The sequence below is a fragment of the Molossus molossus genome, unplaced genomic scaffold, assembly GCF_014108415.1.
Source record: "Molossus molossus isolate mMolMol1 unplaced genomic scaffold, mMolMol1.p scaffold_m16_p_19, whole genome shotgun sequence".
Classification (NCBI taxonomy): Eukaryota; Metazoa; Chordata; class Mammalia; order Chiroptera; family Molossidae; genus Molossus; species Molossus molossus.
In genome coordinates, this window is record NW_023425354.1 from 50,460,765 (window position 1) to 50,487,994 (window position 27,230).

Sequence of the window (27,230 nt, forward strand, 5' to 3'; positions counted from 1 at the left end):
GAGGCACAGAGAGGGTGAGCATCTTGCCCGGGGTCACACAGCTATCAAATGGAAGACTTGGGATCTGAATCCAGCAGTCTGGTTACAAATCTTGTCCTCTTGTCCACTATGTTTGGGGAAGTGCTCCTAAGAACCACACTACCCTGCCTGAGACAGCGAAAAGGGGAGGGGCATGCTTTTCACATGAGGTGAAGGTAAAGGTGTTTGGGAGTTTAAGCAGGCAAACGATACATGTCTGAACTCTGTGAAATGGTTCGATTACACAGTTAAGGTGTTATGCACTTATATACGGCCCTGTTTCCCCTATTTCCTTGACAAAAATGTGTCTCTTTGAAGCATTTTTGGCTATAATCATATTATCAAAAATCACGTAAAGAAAATTACTCTTTCTACTTTGAATTATTTAATTTTAGTGTTTTATTTTTATTTACAAAAATTTAAAATACCTGAGACATTCCTGACAGCTTTTACTACGATGACACATACCCACAGCAAAACAGATCTAACTCCACCACGAACGAGGGGCGAGCAGAAATGCACCCTGCAGACAGCGTTTTCCAGCATGGGCCCCGCCCTCCTGGGACGCCCTGTGGTGCTGCAATACTCGGTATGACCACTAGGTGGCAACAATGTCCCTCGGATGGACACGGGATGGGGGCTCAAGGTCGCTCCTCCTTTTCTGCTCCGAAGAAGGTACTTACAGACTGGACCTGCAGCTGGAGGTCATTCTTTTCCTGCAGCAGGGACACCATTTTCTCCTCCAGTTCCTTCCGGCGAGCCTCCGACCTGGCCAGTTCTTCCTTGGCCCTCTCGAAGTCTTCCTTCATGGTGGCCATCTCCTTCTCCGCCTCCGCGCTCTTCAGCAGCGGCTTGATCTTGAAGAACAGGTTCATCCAGGGCCAGTGCTTGACGTTCATGAACGAGCGGACGTTGTACTGGATGCAGAAGATGGACTCCCTGTGCACCCGTGAGGACGGGGGTTAATGGACCACAGCAAGGTCTGGTCTCCACCCCGCCTACCCTGTGGGCCAGGACCTGCCCGTTCCCGGCTGGGTGGGAAGGAAGCACAGCCACGCGTGCAGACCCTATGGGCTCCAGAGCAGGTTCAGCAAACGGGAGCAGAGGAAACAGCACGTGCAAAAGTCGGGAGGCAGAGAGGGTAGGGGCCATGTGTGGGACCCCCGTTCCCCGGCTTCCACCTCCACCACCCCGTTGGAAGTACTTGGCCTAAGCATGTCAGTGCCTCCAATTACCAGTGCGATGGACATCTGTTATTCCTATTTTAACTGGATTGTTAACTTTCGCCTTTTTGAACTCCCCTCTGCCTTTGATTTCATGATAAAACAGTTTCCCTGTGTCCAAGTATTTTGCCAGATGGGTTCCATCTTTCGTCCACCCAGGACGTGTCTTTGGTCCACTGGTCTCTCCCAGGCTCCTGCCCTCACTGGATTGATCCGTTCTCCTAATTTCCACCATTGCCTACATCCCAGCGACACCTGCACGGGTCTCCTACTGTCCATCCTCCGCAGCTTCCTATCACAGAGCTCACGTTCACCTGAAAACTTACTTTTCTTTCCTTTAAACTGTACCCTTTTTTGGGATATTTTTAATTTCTACACTGGCTTCCATTTGCTTCACCAAGCCAGATGCCCCGGAGGTGTTCTCGACTAATACATTTTGTAGCCCATATGGCAATGACAATGTCGGAGCTATTCAGGGTATCAGAGCATCTGGGAGAACTGGGCTACCACCCAAGTGCCCCTCTTCCTGAAATTCCCACCCGTAACCAGCCATCAATGCTGCTACTCCTACTGAAGTATGGAAGGAGTACTACACATTCCTTCAACCCACCCCCGCCTCTCTTACCCACTGGCTTTCCTAAGTTAGGTCCCGGTCATCTCTTATTGGGACTTCTGACACAGCCTGGTCTTGGCCTCTCCTGGCCTCTCTGCTCTGCTCCCCTTACAGCTGCCAGAGCGGCCTCTCCTGTCTCCCTCCGCACCTTCTCCAGCTCCCCACTGACCAGAGGACCCACGATGGGCTCATTAATGTGGGGAACTTCGCTGCCCGCATCTCGCTCCTGGCTCCAAACATTGTGACCTTGTCGGTCTCCCTCCCAGGCCACCCTCTCTCAGGCCATGTAGACCTCTTTTTAAAATATTCTTTCTTCCTATTGATTCATCCAGCCAACTCCAATCCCCAAAAAGGTTGGGGTCTTATTCTCAACAGTCCCCCGCTGTCCTGACTGTAGCTCTGACATTGTACTGATCTCTGGCATTGAATTAGCCACGCCCGCGTCTGCTCCCCACTGGTCGCAAGCTCCTGGAGGGCAGGGCTCTTTCTGAGTCCCCAGCGCCAAGCAGACACCCCGCATGGGACTCCTGCTCAGTCAGTGTTGGTTAAGTGGACGGACAAGTGCATTGATATCCGGGCACTAAAAGCAGGAAGAGATAATCAGCTCCCGAGTAGGGAGGCAGGGTAAGTGGAGGTCAGGGTCTGGGTCACCTCCGCTCCATCATCTTCTTGAACTCCACGCGCATCAGGTATCCCCGGCACAGGGCCTGCGTGCGTGTCATCAGAGTCGCCAGCTTCTCATCTCTCATCTCCTCCAAAAGTCCCAGGAGCCCAGCTTTGAAAAACACCTGGATTGAAGGAGAGACAACCCGGCTCTGTTCTTAGCAGGTGATCAGCCCTCAGCCCTCACAAGAACCTGTTTCTGTCCAAACCCAACCCTCGACTTTGGAGCCCTGGGTGGGGACCGCAGGCATCTGTCTCTCAGGACTCAGTTCTCCGTGGCTCTGCTCTCAGCAACCCCTGGGGTCTCATTCCCAAGCCCGTTCCAGGCCCCACCAATGCACACGGACAGGCTCTGACAGCGCTCACATACGGGAAGCGACGATGAGTCCAGAAAGTGACCTCAGCGCTCAGTTGTGCCCAGATCGGGAGAGATTCAAGCTCCGACCTCCCCGTCCTCCTATCTCTCTGCCCATCTGAGAAGGCTGGTCCCACCTCAGGCCCATTCACGTCCTGCCTACGATGTTCCCAGGAAGCAGGGCACCCCTAAGGGCAGCAGTCCCCCCTGGTGGGGTGGATGCTTCTAGCCCCAGCCCGTCCCTTTCTGGGACCTGGAGTGCGGGAGTCAGGCCAGGATTGCAGCCAACCTTGGCCACTCGGCACCCACGTGACCGTGAGCAAGTCTCTTGCTGCCGGGGAGCCCACACTTTCTCAGCCTCCCCACAACCCCATGAGGTCAGTTCACCACGAGGCTGTCGGGAGGATCAGTGAAATGTGTGCAGAGGGCGTGCGGCAGGGCTCGGGGCACACGTGCTCAGGGAAGGGTGGCCGTTTTCATGGGTTAGAACCTTCTCACGTCCTCTGTCCCTGGACTCTGTTCTCCTCTCTCGGCCCCTTCATCTCCTCTAGAGGGTCTCACTCTGCTCCGTCCAGGGCACCAGAGCCCCCATTGCTTCCTTCTGGGGCTGGTGGGCCTTCAGCTTCCAGTGAAGCCTCTACGCTTCACCACCGACAGGGAGACAGCTGTCTGCCCAGGCACAGGGCCCCCCACCCGGCTGCTGGGCAAGGGGCGGTCAGGTTGAGCGGATGGGCAGAGACCGCTGACTGGCAGCCGGGGGCACAGGGAGATGGCGGGGTGTCCCTGCTCCGCCCATTCTCACCTTGGTGTGCCCAAACCTATACTGCTCCCGGTCCACGTCGATGGAGCTCAGAAGCTTCTCGGAAGCGTTTTTACTATCAATGAACTGCCCCTCTGGGATGGCGCTGGCGTTGAGGACCCGGTACCTGAGGACGGAGGACGCGGGTCAGTTCCCCGGGCTGTTAGGATGGTCTCAGGGCAGAAAGGCCTTCCCAAGGGTGCACCCGGCTCCTCCCTGCTCTGAGCCCTTCGCAGCCCAGGCCAGCAAGGCCGGGCCTCCCCTTCCTGTGGGTAAGGCTGGAATGGGAGGGGGATGCGGCTGTCCCTGGGGTGGGCGTGGGAGGTGCAGGGAGACAGACTCCAGAGACCGCCGAGCCCTGGGAGGCAGGAGGGCCCGCTGTTGGCCGGGCCGCAGGAGGCTGAGCCCTGCCCTGGGAGGTGCGTCGGGCCTCATGTCCACTCAGGTGCCCCTCATCAGCCTGGCAGTGTGTGTGTGTGTGGGGGGGTGGTTTCAGCTGAGGGATGGCGTTCCCCGAATGGATACACCCCTTAAGAAAGGCCCCATACCTGAGACCCACCCTTCTAGAATCTTCTGCTCCAGCCTGAGGAGGAAATGGGCTATTGTGCAGCTAGTCTGGAAGAAGGGGGATCTGGGGATGATTCTAGACAAGCGGGCGGGGGCAGGAGGGAGGAACATATAGAAGGAGGCCCAGTTGAGTGCACGGCGGGGATTTTGCTTTCAGAGAAAAATACATTTTTTTTGGACTTAACAGAGCCTTGTGACCTGCAAACCTCTGGTCCTCCTACCTCTGGAAGGTCCTCTCCCCTCCCCCAGTCTGGACAAGGCCTGAACTTGTGGGCCCAGAGGGTAGCTGGAGGAGAATCGGTCTAGAGCGGAGGGTCTTAATGGGGTGGGAGTGATGTCTCCCCAGGAGACATTTGATAATGTCTGGAGGTATTTTTTATTTTCATAGCTTTTGGGTTTGCTTCTGGCATCTGTGGGTAGAGAGCTGATTTGCTGTCCAAATTCTACAATGCACAGGACAACCCCACAAAAAAGGATTGTCCAGCCCCAAGCACCCACAGTGTGGAGGTTGAGAAACTCTGGTCTGGGGTCTCAGTCAGGCTACAGGCTTTGGGCTCTGACCTTGGAGCCACTTGGGGCTGGCTCGGCACCCACTCTGGGCAGAGGATCACTCCCTCCCCACCAGCAAAAGACGGAGCCCACGGGCACTGTGGGGTGGAGAGCTTCTGAGCCCACCATACACCCAGCCCAAGGAGCACCTTTGGGGAATGCAAAAGGTGACTCCATAAGATGCAAAGATGAGACCACCTACCGCTGCTTGAAGTCAGCGTAGAGGATCCGGCTGGGGAATCCTTTCCTGCAAATCCGGATGCCCTCAAGGACCCCGTTGCAGCGCAGCTGGTGCATGACCAGGTGGTGGTCCATCACTCCTGGGGAGAGAGCGTCCAGGCATGCTGGTGGCTTTCTCATTTTTTCCTCTGATGGTCTGGGCACCACAGGACACTCCGACACGCCCAGACTTGAGTGGAAAGGGTTGGTGCCAGCTCCAGGGTTGGGAGTGGCTGGAGCTAGCCTACAGTCTCAGCAGAAATGATCCCAATTTCTTGGGTAGACGCCAGCATCCCATCACCATGGGAGTAAGAGCAAATATCAAATATTGATCTTTACCCTCTTCACGGTCCTTGACTCTGCAGCTAGACTCCGAGGGAGGGAAGAATGAGCAAGCGCACCCTCTGGGCTTCCCCTTAGATGCCTTGAGATGCCCTTCGGTCTCTGCTCAAGGACAGGGATGCGGCGTGTGCAGGCTGTGTGCTAGGGAACAAGGAGGCTGCGGCAGGGCGGAGGGGTCGAAGGCAGGGAAGTCACCTGTTAAACATCGAGCACCTGCTCTGCAAAGCAAAGGCGAGCACCAAGGAGGGGTGCAGAAGAGGAGCCAAGGGACAAAACCCTGTGGGGCAACCTGTCACTGTGGGTAATCAGCCTGGGTCAGGTACAGATCTAGCGGGGACCCAGAAAACTCTGTCTTGGGGCCACGGGAGGGGTTAGAGGTGAGGCACGATGGCTACATAACAGCTTTTCATTGTGAGCTCCCTCGGTTTCTGGGGAGGGCCTAAAGCGGATTTTGACGTAGTCTTGCGGAAACTTCTAGAATGGTCCCCAGCTCCCCTGGCTGCTGCGAGGAGAGATGATTATACGTTTACACAGTTTTCAAGATCCTGCTAGAGCTGCACTGTGTCTGCTCCAGTAGTTCTGGCCACATGTGACGGCTGGAATTTACATTCACTGCAGTGAAAGCTCTCCCCGTGTCCTCCTCCTCGTGGCACCAGCCACACGTGACGTGGCCAGTGGCTGCCGTCCTGGGCACGCACATACAGAACACCCCTTCAGTCCTGGAGCTCTAGGGCAGAGCGGTTCCCCGGAGGAAGGCGTGTTACGGGCAAGGAGAAACTGTATCGGAAATTCAGAGAACCTCTGGCTGGAGGGAACCTTCAGGATTGTCTAGCCCACCTCCCCTTATTTCTCGGGTGAGGCTGAGGGTTCAGAGCCCAGCGGAGCTATTGACTAGCCGTGTGAACATGTCCTCTTAAAGCCGCCATGTCCTCATTTGTAAAATAAGGGTGATGACGGTATCCGCGTCATCAGGCCACAGGGCGGGGGGTTTGTGCCTGTGGGTGAAGAGCTGCAAACAGCCCCCCACACACTGGCTACTGACTACTGTCCTCTGTGCACCAGGCTTGGTTTAAGACACGGGGGTGGGGGTGGGGGTGGGGGCTTGTCTCTACAAGAGCCAGGAGCAGAAAGTATATAGTGGACATTCAACCCTGTTAGAGGCAGCAGAAAGCTTAGAGACTATCATTTTATCACGGGGAGACCAGAGCTGCCACATGTGTCCCCTCAGAGAGGAGACTTTTTCTAGTTCCCTACAAAGCCACTGTCCCAGACAGAAGGAGGCTGAGGGAGGCTGAGCCTGGAGACAGGTGCCTTGCAAGGCAACAGCCGAGCTGAGACTGGACTCCGCCTTCCCCGGGGCCCCTCCTGTTTGTGGGGGCTCAGAATTCTGGGGCGAGTCCTCTTGGAGCTCTCCCTGCGTCCTTCCCAACCCAGGCTGACAGTGCACAGAAGGCCTTTGAACCGGCATGCAAACTTCTAGAAAGTTCCCCAGGGCATTGCCTCACTTTCTCGTGTTACGTTCCCTGCAGGATGTTCCCTTCTTCCTTCTCCCCTTATTTATCCCTCCATCCCACTCCCCCTCTAGCCATTTTGTCCTTCACGGGCAGCTGTGCTAACCATGTTTTTTTTTATTCTCTGTATTGTATGATGCTTTGACATCTTGGAGTCTTGTGGGCCCAGGAGAGACTGCCTTCCCAGAACTAGCCAGTTCCTAGAGACAGCAAATTCCCCCCTACGGACACACGATTCCTACGCAGTGCAACCAATCCAGAGCCATCACCCCTGACCACTACCTTATCCGGCTCTCTCACTCAGGGCCAAAATTCCCATGCCCTGATCGCCCAAGGGCAGGTGCCAGACAACTGGGGACAGCCGCCTCCACCCCGAGCCCACTAAATTATTCACACCAGCCAATCTGAAACCTGCTCACCCTGCCTTGTCCATCTCCTTCCGTGGGAACCACAGGAAAGGCTCTCGTTCATGGTCTCCCGCCCTCCCACTGCCTCCTGATGATGCTGGTGGTCCCCGAGTGGCCCTGCACAGGGCATGGTGTGCAGGGCAAGGTGTGCAGGGCACTGTGTGCAGGGCAAGGTGTGCAGGGCACGGTGTGCAGGGCACGGTGTGCAGGGCACGGTGTGCAGGGCACGGTGTGCAGGGCACGGTGAATAGCTATCTTTCCATCGGCAGGCATCGGCCGATCTGTGGGCCTCAGCAGACCCAGACAGTAATAGAACCTGCATGTTGCAGTTACAGCAGCAGCGAGTCGACCGTGGGCCAGTCACCGGCACGCGTCTAGCAGGGCCTAGGCTGCCGCAGAGCAGGGAGAAAGCCTGGAGGCCGACGAGAAGGTGCAGGCGAACCCGGAGGACGGCGCGGGACGGCTACGAAGCACCCGCTGTGCCTGTGGGCAGGAGGGGGCTCTCGAATTGATCCAGCCCCAGCTCTGGGCACCCTGCGGGGAGGCCTTGAAGGCTGCATAGTCCCAGGTCCCTGTTCTAGAAAAGGCGCAGTCACACTGGGTGCTTGCCAAAGGGTGGCCCAGGCTCCGGTATCGGCGTGTTAGTCTATTCCCGGGGATGGGAAAGAAAACAGCCAGAGCAAAGGAGATGCAAAATGGAGAGGAAGGGACGGAGATTTTGCCAACATTTACTTCCAAAAGAAATAGTTACCCAGTGGACTACCAAACACCTGGGGCCCCCAGAGGCACAGTCTGAACCCACAGGTGTCAGGCTCTCCTCCTGTCACCTGACCTTGCAGGCCGTGTGCCTGATAGGAGAGTCATGTCACCTGTACCTAAGATTTGTACACGTACATATCCGACAACGGCAATAATGGAAAGTGATTTTCTTTATGACAAACACCTCCACGCAAGCCAACAATTTTGTCTGATGCTTAACCAAAGAAGCAGCTGTACTCCGACGCTGGCGGAGGAATGGGCTGTGTGGGCTCCCTGGGAGGGGTGCAGCCGCCCCAAACATGGTGCATCGCAACAGCACAGCAGGCCTTTGCCTTTGCCTTAGACTTCAGAGTCTGACTTCCGCGGCAAGTAACTCCACGCCGTCTAGTAGGCCAGGCAGTTCGGGAAATTCAAGTTACTGGTTTTAAGTAATAGTAATAATAATAATAATAATTCCCCTATTATTATTATTATTGTTATACATATTATTCTCATAATTATCGCTCTCCTAATAATAATGTCTCATGGTTTTTATTATCCTTGTAATAGTTATAATTCACGATGTGTTCGGCCCTGGTTTCAGTGTGTGACTTGTGCTCATCCATTCAATCTTCACCACCCTCTACGGTGGGTTAAACGAGTTAACACTCACAAGGTGAGTAAACATTTTATAAGCACTCATCAAACAAATGGATGAGTAGCTAACTGAATGAATGAATGAATGAATACAGGTTTTCTGCTTGCTTACAGAGCAGAGAGTTCAAGTACTTGGCAGCAAGAGGTGGGGCTGGGATTTCTTTCCTCCACCATCTAATTCCTCCGCTCGCTTGTCATGCTGCCAACGCGGGGCGTTTACTCTCGGGCCAGAAGCCCACGTCTGGGATAGAAGAGCTTGACTGAGGAGTGAGCTACCTTGTAGCCACAGCTCCGTGTGACACTTGTTTTTCTCTTTGTAACAAACGCCTAGGCTGAAACCCAGAGATACTCTCGGAATATTTGTGACTCCAGATTGGGTGGTGGTTAAAGGTCTGATGTACTGCGCTGTATATGTGGGCTCATCCTCAGCTTTCTCATCTGTGAGATGGGGGTCACTGCACTTATCCTGCGGAGAACAGTTGTAAGCAGTAGAGATGATATAATAAAGTGACTGACATACAGTATAGGCCAGCAAACAGTTGTTTTTATAATGGAATATCTAAGATAATTATTTGCTAGTTCTGGTGGCTTTTCACTTTGGGGGAAAGGAACCACGGAGCCCTTTAGGAACCTTTTGGAAATTATAGATTTCATGTGTCTATGTCTGTATACACGATACTTTGGACACGTTCATAGTAGGAGTGTCTGATTAAACTATACAAGATGCCCAGTCGAGTGTGAATTTCAGATAAGCAGCGAATATTTTCTTGGTATAAGTATATCCCAAATATTGCATAAGTCATCCTTATACCAAGACATTTTCCATTGTTTATCTGAATTCTAATTTAGCGGGTTTCTGGTACTTTTAATTGTTAAATCTGGCAGCTCTATTTCCTAGAGAAGTGACAAATACTAGGGAGCTTTCCTCAGGGAAACCCAGGTGCGTGTGGACACACACACACGCGTGCACACACACGCGCGCGTGCACACACATGCATGGTGCTTGCACACCCACAGAACTTGGCATACATTCCAGGGAGCTGCATTCTCATGGATTCTTACTCACCAGGAGTCTTGGTTTCATTGGGAATGAGACAGCGTACAAAGTGAGGGTGCGTGCTCCTCAGGTTGGTCATCAGCTTGTTTAAGTTTTCCTGGGACACAAGCCAGACAAGGATATTTACTTTAGCAACTGTTACTCCACCAGGCAAAAGCAACAACAAAGAAACCACAATAATAAACGGGAAAGGTGTCAAGACACGAACCCTGAACACCGCCGACACGGTCTGGAAGGAGGAGCCCTTCTTCTTCCCCCCTTTCTTGCTTCCCCCGGAGTCTCCTGGAAACAGACACAGAGGGTGTGTGGGTGCAGCTCTGAGGACACCGCCTCTTCCCAGCCCTGAAGGTCGAGGTTTTCTTTTGACATAAGAGACCTGAGGGTTTTTATTTGTTGGTTTGCTGTTTCATGTGCCTCCAAACTACTTAGATTTGGGAATGTACATCTTTACCACGGCGGGAACGGGCCGGGGGGTGGCGTTTAACTGGGAGTGTAACTGGGGTTCTCAGTGTCCAAGGGGATCTTTTCCTTTGGGAATCAGACATGAAGTGCCCAAGTGGGCAGACGGAGACACTTTTCTTGATGACGGTGGTGTCTCCCACGAGGCTGCCCCTTTCCCTCTGCAGTCCCTGCTCATCTCTCAATGAAAGAGTAACTGAAGGCAACACAGTGGAGGATCCTCAAGAATATTCTACAAGTTGTGTTTTTTAATTATTTTTTTAAAAAAGAAAACTTAATTTGGAGTCAGTGATATTGGATCCACCTTTTCTGAATGGCTCAATTTCTGACTTCGTCTCTGATGTGTACTCAAGATTCAGTCCTGTGCGAGGTGTGACCTTAGCTTTCCCCATACTCCGTCACTCCACTCCCCTATTCCCAGGGTGTAGCCTGGATTCCTGCCGGGTCGGGGGAACAGAGGCAGGAAGCCGTTTCCCCAGATCCACACCCACTCGGGCCTTATCTTTGGTCTTGGTGTTCTCTCCATGTGAGCTGATGCACTACAGTTACAGAGAATGCTGATGAGATGAAACGAAGGTGATGGTAATTGTTCAAGTTTAAACTCATGCTTGCTTTTTATATTCCACTGCTCAAAGTACACTAGACATTAATTTTTAAAATGGTCTATTTATAGAATTAATGATTATAGGGCACAAATAAAAACAGAGAGAGTCAAATTCAGGCATTTAAGATAATCCATGATTTTTAAACCTTATGTTGGCAATTATTTAAAAAAAATTAGATGAATCACCTTACAAGGTGATACTGGCTTGTACAGGCAACTTGGAAAACAGTCTAGAAGTTCCTCAAAGAAGTGAAACATGGGGTTATCACATGACCCAGTGACTCTATGCCTGAGTGTATACCTGGGAGAACTAACAATATATTTCCTTTTAAAACTTGTACACAAATGGTCATAGCTGCCTTATTCACAATAGCCAGAACTGGAGACAACCCAAATGTCCATCAGTGAATGAGTTGATGGAGAAAGTGTGTATATACATACAGTGGAATAATATTCATCTATAAAAAGAAGTGAAGTAGTGATACACACAGTGGAATATTGTTCTTCTATAAAAAGAGGTGAAGTACTGACACACACTTCGACATGAACAAACCTTGCAAACATCAGGCTGAGTGAAAGAAGCCAGACCCAAAAGACCACATAGTGTATGATTTCATTTATGTAAAATATCCAGACAAATCCACAGAGACAGGAAGTAGATGGGTCAACGTTAGGGGTTGCGGAGAGGGGAATGAGAAACGACCACTAATGGGTTACAAAGGTGATGAAAATGTTCTTGAATTGGATAATGGTGGTGGTTTTACAACCCTGTAACTATATTACAAACCACGAAAAAATTTAAAGGATACATTTTATAGTATATGAATTAGATCTCAATAAAAAAAGTATTCAAGAATGTGGTGTTGGCTGTCATGTCCACTGAGAGGTTTTGTTTGCTCCGTAGAACTCAGTCTCTGATGGAAGAGGCAGAGGAGAAAGGAAAACAGAACAGAGACAGACAAATACAGCAAGCTCATCCTAAAGTGTGCGTTCGACTACTGATTCTTTACAGCTTCGGGTCCTGAGTAACTACACAGAGATGTCCACAGGTTAAGAAACAAAAGAATCTCACCTGCTTCTGTGCCAGCATAGTTGGAGAAAAGGAAGGACAGCAGCTTCAGTGAGGACTTCTGGTACAGCCCGACCACGGTCTCGTTCAGGGGGTCCTTGTTCTTGTCAAGCCAGCCAGCAATGTTGTAGTCCACGGTGCCCGCGTAGTGCACCAGCGAGAAGTGGGCCTCGGCCTTGCCTTTGACGACCTTGGGCTTCTGGAAGTTGGCAGACTTGCCCATGTGCTGGTCATACAGCTTGTTCTTGAAGGAGGTGTCTGTGGCCTTGGGGAACATGCACTCCTCTTCCAGGATGGAGAAGATGCCCATGGGCTAGAAGGAGCAGAATAGGCTATACCTCAGTATTTAACACTAGTATATCCCAATGACTCCACTGTCCCCAGGAGCCAAGCCAACTTCTCTGATGCTGTTGCTCTGTGACTGGGAAGACTGGACTATAAGTGCTCTGAGAGCAAGGCTCTCGGTCTGTTTGGTGCAATGACAGAACAGCACTAGATATCTGCTATGTGCTTAATCAATATTTGTTGAGCAAAAGCACATGGAATGAAATTATGTGTATATAAACGTAGCTCACTTTTAGCAATAGGTTTACAAAAATATAGTTAAGCACATAGACAGAAAGTAATATGAGTAATATTTTAAACAATTATATCTGGATTTCTCAGTAGCCACCTCCTTCCAAAAACCAGTGCTCAAAACATCATGGGAATTCCTTTTGTAAAGTTAATGTTATCAGCTATTTTCACAGTGACATTCCAAAGACCCCACTGCTCCATGTTCCCTTCTCCGTGGGTCTTTGGACAGCCAGAAAGGTATGAAATGCCACAGTCCCTGTTGGGTTCCCATCACATTCTTGGGGATAACTGAGCCTTGGAACCTTAACCCCCTGTGCACTTCTCTAGGTGTCGAAACAGATTCTGGGAGTTTTCCAAACACTTAGCCTTTATGCACAAGGGGATTCAACTATCTGAGGGCTCACAGCCTGGGGGAGTGGGGTTAGGGGCAATGATGTATGAGCAGGAAAGAGTTGGAGCCAAGAGATGATAGCCCCAACTAAAGAGGAGCTGTCCCTGGGGAGTAGCACTTCTTTCTTTACCTTCTCGATGAGCTCAATGCAGGCAGCCAGGTCCATCCCGAAGTCAATGAACTCCCACTCGATGCCTTCCTTCTTGTACTCCTCCTGCTCCAGCACGAACATGTGGTGGTTGAAAAACTGCTGCAGTTTCTCATTGGTGAAGTTGATGCACAGCTGCTCCAGGCTGTTGAACTGGGTGTTTCAAATAAAAAAAGTTTGGATGAGTTTGGAAAGGCGGTGGAGATTCAGGAACGCACACACAAAGTGGAAGAGCCTTTTTAGGCCAGTCATCTACCCAAACAACTCACATCGAAGATCTCAAAGCCAGCGATGTCCAAGACCCCAATGAAGTACTGCCTGGGCTGCTTGGTGTCCAGCTGCTGGTTGATGCGGGTGACCATCCACAGGAACATCTTCTCGTAGACGGCTTTGGCCAGAGCACCCACGGAGTTGGTCACCTTGAGGAAGGATCACCCATTCAAGCCTCACACTAGTGTTTTATGGTTGTATTAAGTCGAGACACATGAAGCCGACATCTTGAAGATTAAAAGCAGTTGGAAATTGACAATTTTATGTAGTGCAATCTAATGGTTAAATATTTCTCGAGGCTTTGCCCAGCTCATAATGTTTCCCCTCTCCCGAGAATTATCCCACTTATAAATGCGGTTTTCTAACCACCATGGTTATACCACTTGGCTCTAGCCCTTGGCCACACTTAATTGAACCAGATGTGGAGATTTGCTCCAAGTTGGCTTAAAAAGAATGTCTTTCCTGAGAATTTGGGATTGGGATCAAAAGACACTGTTGTCAGTCCGGGGCGAGGCTGGGACCATGGAGCTATCCATCCGGGCAGGCAGGAGAGGTGGAGAAAACGGATCTGCCTAGTGAGGGCACAACAGAAAAGAAGAGCAATGGCTTCCCACGGAGCCCCAGAGAAGGAGCTGGAGAGGGGGTGCCTGGCTCCAGAGGGCTCTTTGGTTCTTAGCTCCAGGCCCTTGGGACACCCCACCAGCACACCTTCATTTGCATCTTTTGATTTACTCTTGAAGCCTAAGAATGAATCCCCCTTCTTTTAAAAAAATATGTTTTCATTGACTTTCGAGAGAAACATGGATGAGAGAGAAACATCGATAGGCTGCCTCCTGCACGTCACCCCCCCCCCCCCACTGGGTATTAAGCCCGCAACTTAGGCATGTGCCCTGACCGAGAATCAAACCTGCAACCTCAAAGGATGATGCCCAACCCACTGAGCCACACCTGCCAGGGCTGAATTCCCCCTTAATGTTGAAGTTAGTGTGATATGTACTTCTGATACCTGCAACCAAAACAGCTTTAAGATGGTGATTAGAATAGCAAAACACCCAAGTCAACTAGATTCAGAGCATCTCCCTTACCTGCTGGACATTTTGGCCTTTAGTGACATATTCGTTCCCGACCTTCACCCTTGGACAACACAGGCCTTTCAGCATTTCTGCAGAATTCAGACCCATCAGGTATCCGGCTTTGTCAGCCACTGAAGGAAGACGAGAAATGGTATCACACAGAAACGGCAGCTGCTGAAGTGTCCAATCAGGCCCTGGGTCCTCCCAGAAATGTTTTCTACAATCCTTGATGTTTTTATGTTCGTCTATGTGCACCAGGCCTGGACTTGTCCCATGAGGCTTAAATTCCACAGTGCAAGGCTCCAGATTTGTAAAAAAATTTTCATTTAAAGATGCAATCTTTAATTATAGGTTGGTCTTGATCTACTGATATTTAAAGTTATTTAAAAATACAGTTACAGCCCTGGCCGGTTTGGCTCAGCGGTTAGAGCTTCGGCCTGCGGTCCAGAGAGACCCGGGTTCGGTTCCCGCTAAGGGCACGTACTTCGGTTGCAGTTTGTCCCTGGCCCTGGTTGGTCGTGCGGGTGGCAGCCACTCGATGTGTTCCTTTCACATCGATTTTCTCTCTCTCCCTTCCTCTCTCTCCCTCCCACTCTATCTGTACAAAAAATGGAAAAATGTCCTCAGGTGAGGATAAAAAAAAAAAAAAAATACAGTTACATAGTGATATTGGAGTCTGATAGTACAACAAGTCCTAAGCACCTTCCTGATTTGTGCAAGACACTGTGCTAATAGCTATCAGAGAAGTGTAAACCCTTGACCCAGCCTTTAAATGTTTGGAGGCGGTCAGAGGTAGTTGATGCTTGGCAATTTATAGTTCATTGGGAGTTCAGTTAACTTTGGGCTGAACCTGGCTCCTGGCATTATGCTCATTGAGAAGGTGGAGAAATGCTGTTCCCCAGGGACAACTCCTCTTTGGTGGAGACCATCACCTCATTGCTGGTCAGGGAGACAAGTGAATAAAAATCCGGGGCAGTGTTTGGTAAATATTCAACAAGAGGCCATGTGCATGCTTTTCTCCTTGCTCAAACTACCCTTTTTTTCCTGTTGTGTCCATTTTGCTGCATGGAACCATTATTCTTCTAGTCACTTAAACTTGAAAGCTGGGGCTGATTGCATCCTTCCTTCTCAGTTCTGACCTTCCTGTGTTCAAATAGACGCCCGATCCTGCTCATCTCACCTTCAAAATAGCAGCGTCTCCCTCGTTTCCAAGAGCCACGGAACAGCACTGAGACAGAGAGCCTGGGCTCTGCCATCAGACTGCCTGGTTCAAATGCTGTTTGTGCTTCCTTATGTCTCAGTTTTGTTACTTGGAAGCTGGAGGACAGTGACAGGGCCCCATTGGCTGGGTTGCTGTGCAGTGGGCCGGGTGCGTGGGGAGCACTCACTAACGTGGATTGGTGTCATCAGCAGAGGCGCTCAGGCCACTCCCCGATGGTCCTCCGCTTTCCCCTTTTCCAGGCTTTCTTGATCCTGAACACTGAGCACACAGCTACCAGGGCTGGGCGAGGGCCTGGGACCCTGCTGTCATGTACAGCAATATGGTCTGCTCTTGCTGAGGAGCCTGATACATTTCCCCCCAAAGTTCTACACCCTTAGAGAGTCTGACTGCTTACAGATTAGTTCCAGGTTGTCACACATATGTCCCCTATTGCCCATATGTCCTCTATAGCTTCTGGTGCCTACCACATGGATTCTAAACCATTTATCCTGCCCTGGCCGGTTTGGCTCAGAGGTAGAACGTTGGCTGGCAGACCAATGTGTTTTGGTTTTGATTCTGGTCAAGGGTACGATTCTGGTCAAGGGCATGGAACTCGGTTGTGGTTCATCCCTGGCCCTGGTCGGGGTTGTGCAGGAGGCAGCCAGTCGATGTGTCCCTCTCACATCAATGTTCTTTCTCTCTCCTTTTCTCTCCCTCTCTCTCCTTCCCACTCTATCTGAAGACAAATAGAAACATATCCTTGGGTGAGGTTTAAAACAAACAAACAAATAAATAAACCGTTTATCCTGGCACTCAAGGCCTTCCCAAACTGATGCCAGAATAATCACTTTTTATTCTCATCTCTTACAAATCCATTACACATATCCTCTTCTGTAGCCAAAGTAGATCACTCGCTGCTCTTCAGACCTGTCATTCCTTCCTCTGGCCCCTTGCTCATGACGTTTCTTCTGACTAGACTGCCCTCTACCCTCACCTTTCAGAATCCTACCCATCCTTTAAAGTCCATATTAGTGGTCCCTCCCTCCAGGGAGCCTTCCCTGATTACCCCAGTTAGAAGTGCTTCTTGCTCTGACTCTCTGAGTTTGTCTCCTGTTACTTCGCATGTGCACCATTGTGATAATCAGGATCCAAGGTGGTGCCCAAGATTTGCGCCCCCTGCTGTACATTCCCCGTATAATCCCCTCTATTCCCTCGTGGGTGAAATCTGTGAAAGTGATCGGATGAGGTAACCTCATTCCTGTGATGAGGTTACTCATCAGACAACTTTCAGTTACTAGAAAGAGAGATTATCTTGGGCAAACCTCACCTAACCAGGTGGGCTGTATGGACAGTGATAAAGTCATATACTTATTCCTGGTTTAATTCAAGGCTATTGTTCCCTTCTATCATCTGGGGTTCAATCCGCACTGCTTCACACAGCGTGCAGTGCGAGGGGCATGAGGCCCCACGAGCAGGGCATCTGGCGGGTGGTTCTGCTGGGGTGAGTCCCTCCCACTGCCCTCCGCTCCGTTTGCAGGCCTCCAGGACGAAGGAGAGGGGACTGGTGCCATCATCCATATGAGAGCCACGGGCAGGAAGATTTACACACCGGTCCTTTGTTCAAGGTCAAGTTCAGTCCGTGTCAGAGTGAAGAGAAAGTGATGGGAAAACGAAGCCCAGCTGCCACCTTACTAAAAGCTTCATCTTAAGCCCGGCAATTAGGAAAGCATTCTGGATATTAGCAGTGATAGGCCGAGGGAGAAGGTGAAGTTCACTGAACCATCTCCTCTCATAAATGTCCACCTTAAGATAACCGTGATGGTGAGAGACAGCAGTGTGGATGGTGATTATTCACTTATGAGAATGATGCTTTTTGGTGTCCAAGGATTCACCACTATAGCATTCCTTGACTGAGGGAATAACCTTCCCCAGCATGTGTACAATGAGCTTGGGACAACTCCAATTCAGGCTGGGCAACTTTTGAAGAGCAGCTGTTGAGATGAACACAGTTTATCTCACGTATGAACGCAGGTGGAGAGTCACGTCCCAGCCCCCTCCCCAGATGAGTGTACCTTCGGTGCCGTCTGGTTCCGCCTGCTCTTCACGCTGCTTCTGCTTGAACTTCATGTTCCCATAGTGCATCACGGCCCCTGTGAGCTTGTAGATCCCAACTTTCTCCTCGGAGCTGAAGCCCAGGATGTCAATGGCATTCTGGGAATTAAAACAAGGCTGTCACAGTAGGACTCAGAGACCCGCATGCAGCTTTTCTCTGGCAAAGACCTCACTCACCATTTTTGTAAAACACCCGAGACTGCATTTGCCCAAATAAGTGATTACAGGTGGGGAATGGTAAGTCCGGGCTTAAAACCATTTCTTTAATTTAACATGGGTGGGTGGGTGGAGATTATGGGAAGAAAATAGGAATAACTGTTTTCTTTCATTCAATAAGAACTGATTTTAATCCTTTCCCTCGGTACATAGATTTGAGGGCTATTTTCTGGATGAAGCCATTGGGAGCCACTGTGTGATACAGGGAGAAGGAAGGCTCATGGATAGTGTCTGAGAAATCATGTCCAACAGCTGAGGGCTTGGCATTGTAATCCAAGAATTCCAATGTTATTCAGAGTCAAGACAATATATGTCATGGCATCATAACACATTAGATCCGGAAGGGAAGGTCATCAAAGAGAACACCATCATTTTTCAAATGAGAAAGAAATAACATCTGCAGAGCCCCTCTCTGTATTAAGCATGGAATTAAGCACCAACATATGTTATCTTACTAACTCTTTATGAAAACCTCATAGGTACACAGATTTTTCCAAATTTCCAGTTGAAGAACAGAGGTTCTAAGAACAGAGGTCAGCCCCAAGTCACATAGGCAGGATGTGATAAGACTAGGACTGGAGACAGCACTGGGTCACTTCAAAGCTGAAGCACTTGCTGACTTGGTTTTATAACCACCTGGCCCCTCCGCTACTACAAAGATTTAAACTAGAAAATCCTTCTCTGGGGTGTACGTACTAATTATATAGCCAGGTTTGCAGGCGGAGCCTAATCAGTGTCCTTTGGTGGAGCTGACATGTCTGGTGAGCTGGTGGGACAGACCCAGTAGTCAGTGTTGGGAGGAGGGTACTGAAGAGTGAAGAGCTGCTGGGGTGGTACCCCCTTGGGTGGAGGGAGAGTTCATGCCACGAAGTGACTGAGGAGAGGAGAGATTCTGAGGCTATGATGACCCTCCCACCCTGTGGATCCAGAGCCGTATCTGCGTCCCAGGGAGGGGTCGCTACAGGGAAAGGAACCAGGTGAATGCATTGCTGCCTGGGGAGCACCGTGGAGAGAGCAGTCCCGCAGAGGGAGCAACCACCCTACACAGCCATAAACCATTGCTCCGGAGGAGCCCCATGGGGTGGGGGGACAACAGCAGCCCTGACAGCAGGGATATACACCGAGGACCTGAGACCCTCTGTGACCTTTAGAATGATGTGGGAGGGCCTTTCTCGGGGGCTGCAGGCCTGACGTCAACCTGCCCTTTCTGAACCAGCAGCTGGTAAAGGCTGGGGGGCCTGGTTAAACTTTTGTAATAGCTAGACTGAAGTTAACGGAAGCTTATTGGATCATGAACATTTTCTACTTGCTTGAAAACAATTAGCGTCATCTGGAAATGTCACAAAATAAAGGCCAAGAAGCTGGGCACTGAGCAAGGCTCCTAGGATGTTGGACAAGACCCCTTCCCACAGTTCTTGTAGCTTCTGTGGGGCAGAGCCAGCAGGGGTGGAGATTAATTGCTTCGAGAAGGGTTATTTTAGTTGAAAATGCAAAGTCTGCAGTTGAGCAGACCTGGTTCAAACACTTTCTCGGTCATTTACAAACTGCGTCTTCAAGCCCCAAAGGTATTTTTTCTAAGAGTCTGTTTCCACCGTTGTAAAATGGGGGCCGCAGTGGTACCTATCCCAGAAGGGGCGTTGAGGCTAAACCGAGGCCATGCAGTCAAAGGCTCTTATCTCAGTTTCTAGCTCATGCACGTGCTCAGTGGATTGAGTTATTGTTATTTTAGTCATCAACCCTGCAGATACTTCCCCGAGCACAAGGCCAGAGTCCTGGCAGGCCTGCTGAGGAGGTAGGTGCCTGACGCGAGCCCGAGGTGCTGGCGGTAGCAGGAATGGAGCCATGGCTACAGACTGGGGTTGCTTTTCCCTGCCTTATACTTTTCTGCAGTTTCTAAATTTTCTTAAAGAACCATGCAGATGGTTTTGTAACCTGAAAACTTCTCACAGAACCTTTTAAAACCTGGCACATGCAAAAATGTGCTCTGAAATGCTAGCGAAGAGAAGTGAAGGCCTGTTTTGGAGAACTTTCTGTAATCCCAGTTTGGGGTCTTCTGATGTGGGGCTCCGTGGGGAGGGGTGCTGGTTCTCTGAGCTCTTAAGTATAATCGCTCAGCGGCCCTGGGTCCCAGTTCTCTCATTAGGTCTCTGAGGTGCCTCTCAGTTCATAAGTGCAATAATTCTATGCTTAGATCAAGAAATCAACACAATGCTTACATCAGTCGCCAACAGTTCTTCACTGTCATCGATACTGGCCACGGTGACCTCTCCTTGGCTCACAAAGGGGAAGTCGAAGGGATTGGTTGAGATCAGAAGCAGGTCTGTGAAATGAGAAGGCCCCTTTAGTATCTCATGCACAACTTTGGTGTTTTTTTTTTCAATGTGACTGATTTAGAAGATGAGAACAATATTCTAAGAACTTACCAATTAGTTCCGGCTTCTTGTTTGACATAATTTGGTAAAAAATATGATAGCTTCTCTCACTGGATAACTGAAATGTCACTCTGGATTTTTCTAAGAGATCTAAGGTGACAAAAAATAATGTGACTTCACATTCCCAAGAGATGCCTTTGTGGTCAAACCCCAAGGTATCAAATAGAGTGTTTAGACTCACAGGTTTCAATGTCTGCCGACGCCAGTTTTCCTGTGGCTCCAAAATGAATCCGAATGAACTTCCCCTGTCCAATGGTAGGTTGACAAACACCACAGTTATTTTATCTAGATGGGACTAAGGCCGGTCTTTGCTAGGTGATGGGTGGGAAGTGTAGGGTCAGGGAAGCATTATTGCCAGAAGTGTAGGAACTTCCTTTTACTCTGTTTGCCTGGCACCCAGAGTCATCCAAGACTCAGGTAGCTCCACCGAAAGTGCCTGCTCCTGTACCTACAGCTCTGGGGATCCCAAAGGCTCCCTCACCAGCTCGCTGCTTGGGACCACCTCACTTCAGACTGTCTCCTTGGTTTATCCTGCTCTCATGTACCTGAACAACTCTCTTTCTCTCTCTCTTATTGTTTTTTAACTTTTTATTGACTTTATTGGGATGACATTGGTTAATAAAATTATATAGGTTTCAAGTGTAGATTTCTATGATACAATCTGTATATTGTGTTGTGTGTTCACCACCCAGTCAGGTCTCCTTCCATCACCACTTACTCTCCTTTATCCTCTTCTACCTGCCCTCGACCCCCTTTCCCTCCTGTAGTCGCCGTACTGTTGTCTGTGTCTTTAAGTTTTTTTCTTAATTCCTTCACCCTTTTTACCTAGCCCCTCAGCCTCCTCTCCTCTGACAGCGGTCACTCTGTTTGGAACATTTGTGCTAGTTCTGTGAAATATGCCATTGGTATCTTGATAGGAATTGTATTGAATCTATAGATTGCTTTGGATAGTATGGACATTTTGATGATGTTAATTCTTCCTATCTATGAACATGGTATATGCTTTCACTCATTTGTATCTTCTTTAATTTCTTTCTTTAGTGTCTTATAATTTTTCAAGTACAGGTCTTTTACATCCTTGGTTAAATTTTAAAACTCTTCATAACACTTTTGACAGCCTGGTTGAACCATCTGTATGACTTCTTTTTTTGCCTTTGGCTATTAATTCTGAGATTTCTTGCTTCAGTTTTCCTTACTGCTTACTATAGGCAAAACTATCTCCCAGGCTCAGGCCGGGCTCTCTGGCTCCCAAAAGATCCACTCAAAGTCTGAGTTCTCCCCTTTTTGGGGAACAAGAGGTAAAATTGTGTGTGTGTATGTGTGTGTGTGCGTGTGCACGTGTGTGTACTTCCTTCTTACCTTATTTGCTAAAGTTGTCTTACCACACTGTGAGCAAAATCTGAGAGCAAAAATGTTGCCTTCTCTGTTTACCCACAATTTGGCATGTAGTTGGTACCCAAGCATATTCTCAATATTTTCTGAATAAAACTTAAGAAGAGTTAGTGAAGGGTCAGTGGAGTCATGTTTGAATTGTAAGTGTTGTGTCTTCAGTATTTTTATCTGCTTAATGGAAAATGATGGAAAATGTTGTCTGCACATGTCTGTTTGGAGGGTTGGACGTGGACAGAATAACCAGAACAATTGTGACTTCTGGGTCAGGGCCCAAAGGAGAGCCTTGAACAAAATAAATGGGAGTGAGAGTAGGGAGTACCTGAAAACATTGTCTTCCACTTTAAGCTGGTGCCAGGTTAGTGCAATAACTAGCTTGGTCCAAGTATGTGTAACACATCTCTGCTGTGTAACACGTACCAAGATCCGCAACAAGGAAGAGTCTAGTTGTGCATGGGGAAGACAGATGTGTACAGGAGCAATGCACAGAGGACCAAGAGAAAGAAAAAAAGATCAGGGCTTGAAGCCACAGTCTTTAGTTCATGCATCGAGCGTCTCATCAAATGTGATTTTATCTTGGAGAGGTAGCAACAAAATGCCAGCTTGAGATCATTTAGTGATTGACATGTGTGAAGTTTTGGTGCACTTTTGCAACTACCTCAGGGTTCTTGCTCTACTAGCCAGTGAAATTAGGTAGAGGACTAGATATTGTTTTGTTTTGTATTTATTTTTGCCAGTGTGGAAGTAAAAACCATTTTAGTTGAGCTAATCCTAAGTGAAATGTTGATGGAAGAATTGATCCCTCAACGTTTTCAATATCAATGTATTCCCAAGATTTGAGCTCTTTTGTCTTCCACAGGTTTTTCCTACTCCCGATACCTTCTGACTTGGAGGAGTTCAAATCTGCTAACTTAATTCACACTTAGGTTTCTGTGGCGAATAAGTCATTAAATGGACTTCTGCACTTTAAAATGTTTCCATGGAGAGACACCCATTTTGGCATAAAGGAATTGCTTTCCTCTTGTGGAATTTGAATCATTGTGACTTCAGGATGCTCTGAGGTGATGTTGACTAGTTAGAGAAGAACACTTAAATCCTCCCTCTGCCGGGAACAAGCCAACACTGTCTTCAAAATGTATAAGAATATCCCAGTTGGGTAGATTGATCAGAATCACTTGGGGATAGAATAGGGCCAAGAATATTCTAGTTTATGTGGCAATTTTCATGTCCAGCATGGGAAGAAAGGGCCTGGTTTTGGGAGATAGTTGAAAATTAGACGGGGTCTTACAAATCTTGAAGAGTTGTCATTCCTCACGGTCTTGGCGTTTCCAAAGGCCTCCAGCAGGGGGTTGGCCTGGATGATCTGATCCTCCAGGGTCCCCTAAAAATAAACAGGAAGAAGAAAACAGAGAATTTGGAATGTCTTCTGAAGTAGCCCCTTGGTGACTCAGAAGTATGGATGCTTTGGGCAGGGTCCAGGGAGAGATGTTGCCCAACACAGCCTAGTGGCCAGTACAGATGTTCAAATTTACCCACAGCCCCATCCCACCTGAAGAGTCTTCAAAGTCCCGCCCTAGAGAGGGTCTTATTTGTACAACATCAAAGTGACTTCTGCCACAGCAGACTCCAAGCTCCATCCTGACTTCTTTGACTGCCTTTCTTCTCTGTAACATTTCATTATACATTATGGATTTTAAAAATATATGCCTCTGCTACTGCATGCATCATGACCCGTCCAATATAGACGTTCGGGTTCAGAAGGATAAACAGAGTGTGGGCCATGAAAATACCCCAAGAGATCATATGACAGAAACTGTGATTCCCAAATGAAATTTTTAAGTAACAAAAAAATACTTCATGAGAATGATTGATCAGAAGTCCACTATAAAAAATAAAGTTTTTACCCTTACCCTCCCCTATGAGTGCTTATTGTTCTGGCTCCAGAGCAGTTTGGAAACTACTATCTGGCCCAGTGGTTCTCAAAGTGTGATCCCTGGACCAACAACATGAACAGTGGAGATATGTTAGAAGGTGCAAAATATCAGGATTGTGAATGTGAGACAGAAATTTCAATTAGAGCCCTGGCTGGTTTGGCTCAGCGGTAGAGCACTGGCCTGCGGATCAATGTGTCGTGGGTTTGATTCCGGCTAAGGGCAGGTACTTCAGTTGCACTTTGTCCCCAGCCCTGGTTGGGTTCGTGCAGGAGGCAACAACCAGTAGATGTGTCCCTCTTTTTTGATGTTTCTCCCTCTCTCTCTCCCTCCCACCCTATCTGAAGATAAATGGAAAAATATCCTCTTGTGAGGATTAAAAAATAAAAAAAGAAATTTCAATTAGAAATTCTGGGCTGGGGCCTCAGCCATTGGTTGTTAACAAGCCCTCTGGGTGATTGTGATGTGGGCTCCAGTTTGAGAACCACCGGCCCAAACCATTTCTTCTCCAGAGGAGGCTGTGGAGTTGCTCAAGGTCACTCGGCTGTTACTGATAGAGCTAGTGTGAGAGCCTGAATCCATGAGGTGGAACCCCATAAGCACCACCTTGTGCTGTGCACATTGCTGAGCGTGGAGCCCTGCATACAGGTGGCGTTCACCCAGCAGGCCTCCAGGTGTAGGAAGTTGCTCACCTGCATTTTGCCTGGCTGCTGCTCCTTCTTCTTGTCCCCAGTAACTGCAATTGTTGCAAAGTACTGGATGACGCGCTTGGTGTTCACCGTCTTCCCTGCACCAGATTCTCCGCTGTTGATGTAAAAGTAGGTGAGAGAGAGGAGAGTGCAAAGGGGGGGGGGGAGGGGGCGGGGTGCTGGCTCCCAAGTCTTCATGCTGCAAACACAGGTCACTCACGTGATGAGAATAGACTGGTTGTCTCGATCTAGAAATGCACAGGGAAGCAAAACAAAATCAGTAAACAATAAAAACGATAATATAAAAGTTGGGCAATGTTGGGGGTGGGTAGAGTCTGGCTTTGCTACCAACTAGAAGTGTGATGATTTGAGCATGACTGATCTTCCCAAATGTGTAACATGGGCAGCATAGAAAGTGAGCAGTGAACCCCACAGTGTGCGAATTATTTGTGTTCACAGATTTTTAATTTCTCAGTAGCCCTTTCTCATCTCTTATTTTAATAAAGAAAGCCAGTCTCAGACTCAGAGCTTTGAGAAACTACATCTTCTAATTAGAATTTATGGTCATTGATGGGTGGTCATTGCGTTTTTCTTCTACCTGTACATTCTACTTGTGGAAAGTGATGGTTTTCTATTTACAATAGCGTGATGGGTTGAATTGTGTCTCTTCTCCACCCCTCCAACTCATAAGTTGAAGTCCTAACTTCCAGTACCTCGGGATGTGAGCTTATTTGGAAATAGGGGCATTGTAGATGTAATTAGTAAGATGAGGTCATCCTGGAGGAGTTGGACCCCCTAATCCAACATGACAGGTGACCTTATAAAAAGAGGAAATTTGGAGGCAGACACACACAGGGAGATGCCATGTACACAAAGGCAGAGATCGGGTAACACTCCTACGAGCCAAGGAACACTGAAGGTTGCCAGCCAGCCACCAGAGGCTGTGAGAGAGTCAAGGAGCAGGTTCTCCCCACAGCCCACACAAGGAACCAACTCTGCCTACACCGCGGTCTCAGACCTCCAGCCGCCAGAACTGTGAGACAGTGTATTTCTGTTGTTTATGCCTCCCAGTCAGTGGTACTTTGTTACAGCAATCCAAAGGAGGCTCTTATAGGTAGTGACACTAATTTTCCTTTTAAAATGGATGTGACTTTAGGCAATTTTAATATTAGTTATGCAGAAATGACTAGGATTGTGAATGTGAGATGGGAATAATTAAAGTTTGGACCACATTATAGTAGATGATATTTAAGTGTTGTCAGATTCCAGATGCTTGCCTCTACTTATATCTATGCCAAGTCAAGTGAGGAGAAAGCTGAACAGACAGCCCGGCCTGTGTGGCTCAATGGATTAAGCATTGTCCTGTGGACTGAGAGGTCCAGGTTTGATTCCCAGTCAGGGCACATGCCTGGGTTGTGGGCTCCATCCCCAGTAGGGGGCGTGCAGGAAGCAGCTGACAGATCTTTCTCTTGCACATTGATGTTTCTATCTCTCTCTCCCTTCCTGTCTCTCTAAAAAAATCAATAAAAACAGCCCTGGCCAGTTTGGTTCAGCAGTTAGAACGTTGGCCCTCAGACCAAAGAGTCACAGGTTCGATTCCAGTCCAGGGCATGTACTTCAGTTGCAGTTCATCCCCGGCCCTGGTCAGGGTCGTATGGGAGGCAACCTGTCAATGTGTCCTTCTCACGTCGATGTTTCTCTCTCACCCTATCTCTCTACCTCCCTCCCACTCTATTGAAGATAAATAGAAAAATATCCTCAGGTGAGGATTAAAAAATAATAATAAAATCAATAAAAATCAATAAAAACATATTTTAAAAAATGTTGAACAGACAGAAGTCATACTAGGCATGATGGCATGGAGGTATTACCACATCTCTATTTCTTTTGACATTCTGGAAATTTAGAGAAGCGAAAGAGAAGACTGAGTTTGGGGAGGAAGACAGGTGAAGAGACAATGCTATGTCCCTTTCTCCAACTTCGTATTCCTAACTGGCTTTCTTTCACATATGCCCACATTGGGGGGTTCTTTGGAGGTGGGAGCAGCGCACCTCCTGTGTTCCACATCCCTTCAAATGGAAGGATATTGCTTATGGAAGATATTGCACCCCTGGCTTTTCATCATGAATCATCTGAATTTCCTAAGGTCACGTTGATCATTGAACTATTCAGATGACCAAGGCCTATGAAGGACTCAAATAATTAGCTATAAACTGTTTTTTCAATATAATTCTCCTATTTAATCACATAAATGATTCAACCATGTCACACACAAAACTCTACACTGTTTTAAAAAAATACAGGTTGAAGAAATCGCTCACCAGTCAGCATAAACTGATAGGCGTTGTCAGAGATGGAGAAGATGTGGGGCGGGGCCTCCTGGCGCTTTTTGCCTCGGTAGGCAGCCACCACCTCGGGGTTGTACACCGGCAGCCACTTGTAGGGGTTGACGGTGACACAGAAGAGGCCCGAGTAGGTCTGAGAAAATCAGAAAATGCAACATGTAGATCTTGTTTTTATTCGGAGAGATAAACAGAATAAACAGATGTAGAAGGGCGCTCACGTAGATCATCCAGGCTGCGTAACGCTCTTTGAGGTTGTACAGCACAGCGGGCTCGTGCAGGTGCGTCATCATGGCCATGTCCTCGATCTTGTCAAATTTGGGAGGGTTCATGGGGAACACCTGGTCACTGTTCAGCGTGAGTGTCTGGGTATTGAGAGGAAGAGCACACGAGGAGTGTGGAGCGCGTGGTTCATACCTCCTTCTACTGGTGTGAAGGAAGCAGTGAGAGATGGCGGTGCAATTACCCCTCCACTGTGGACCATTTTATGCATCATTTCCCTGCCCAGAGATGATCCACATGTAACTGCCCTTGATAAACCTAATTCTGGTTAAGCTGCATCACCAATTCAGGTCTGATGCCCCCAGTCAACATGCCATTCTGTGTGCCA

At 48.7% G+C, this 27,230-nt stretch overlaps 1 protein-coding gene across 1 annotated transcript in view; it reads right to left on the reverse strand.

The window, feature by feature from the left end:
* The window catches only part of LOC118634764 (myosin-13), a 59,771-nt gene that overhangs the window by 21,347 nt on the left and 11,194 nt on the right, over positions 1 to 27,230 (reverse strand). The window contains exons 4-22 of the mRNA XM_036269512.1: positions 26,842 to 26,985; positions 26,600 to 26,756; positions 24,499 to 24,526; positions 24,282 to 24,393; positions 22,947 to 23,039; positions 20,451 to 20,514; positions 20,261 to 20,359; positions 20,054 to 20,157; positions 17,582 to 17,720; positions 14,321 to 14,439; positions 13,235 to 13,384; positions 12,948 to 13,118; positions 11,854 to 12,163; positions 9,927 to 10,000; positions 9,728 to 9,815; positions 4,990 to 5,107; positions 3,675 to 3,798; positions 2,506 to 2,642; positions 702 to 957 (exon numbers count right to left, since the gene is read on the reverse strand). Of these exons, the coding sequence (XP_036125405.1) occupies positions 702 to 957; positions 2,506 to 2,642; positions 3,675 to 3,798; positions 4,990 to 5,107; positions 9,728 to 9,815; positions 9,927 to 10,000; positions 11,854 to 12,163; positions 12,948 to 13,118; positions 13,235 to 13,384; positions 14,321 to 14,439; positions 17,582 to 17,720; positions 20,054 to 20,157; positions 20,261 to 20,359; positions 20,451 to 20,514; positions 22,947 to 23,039; positions 24,282 to 24,393; positions 24,499 to 24,526; positions 26,600 to 26,756; positions 26,842 to 26,985 (2,487 nt within the window). The remainder of the gene's footprint in view (positions 1 to 701; positions 958 to 2,505; positions 2,643 to 3,674; positions 3,799 to 4,989; positions 5,108 to 9,727; positions 9,816 to 9,926; positions 10,001 to 11,853; positions 12,164 to 12,947; positions 13,119 to 13,234; positions 13,385 to 14,320; positions 14,440 to 17,581; positions 17,721 to 20,053; positions 20,158 to 20,260; positions 20,360 to 20,450; positions 20,515 to 22,946; positions 23,040 to 24,281; positions 24,394 to 24,498; positions 24,527 to 26,599; positions 26,757 to 26,841; positions 26,986 to 27,230) is intronic.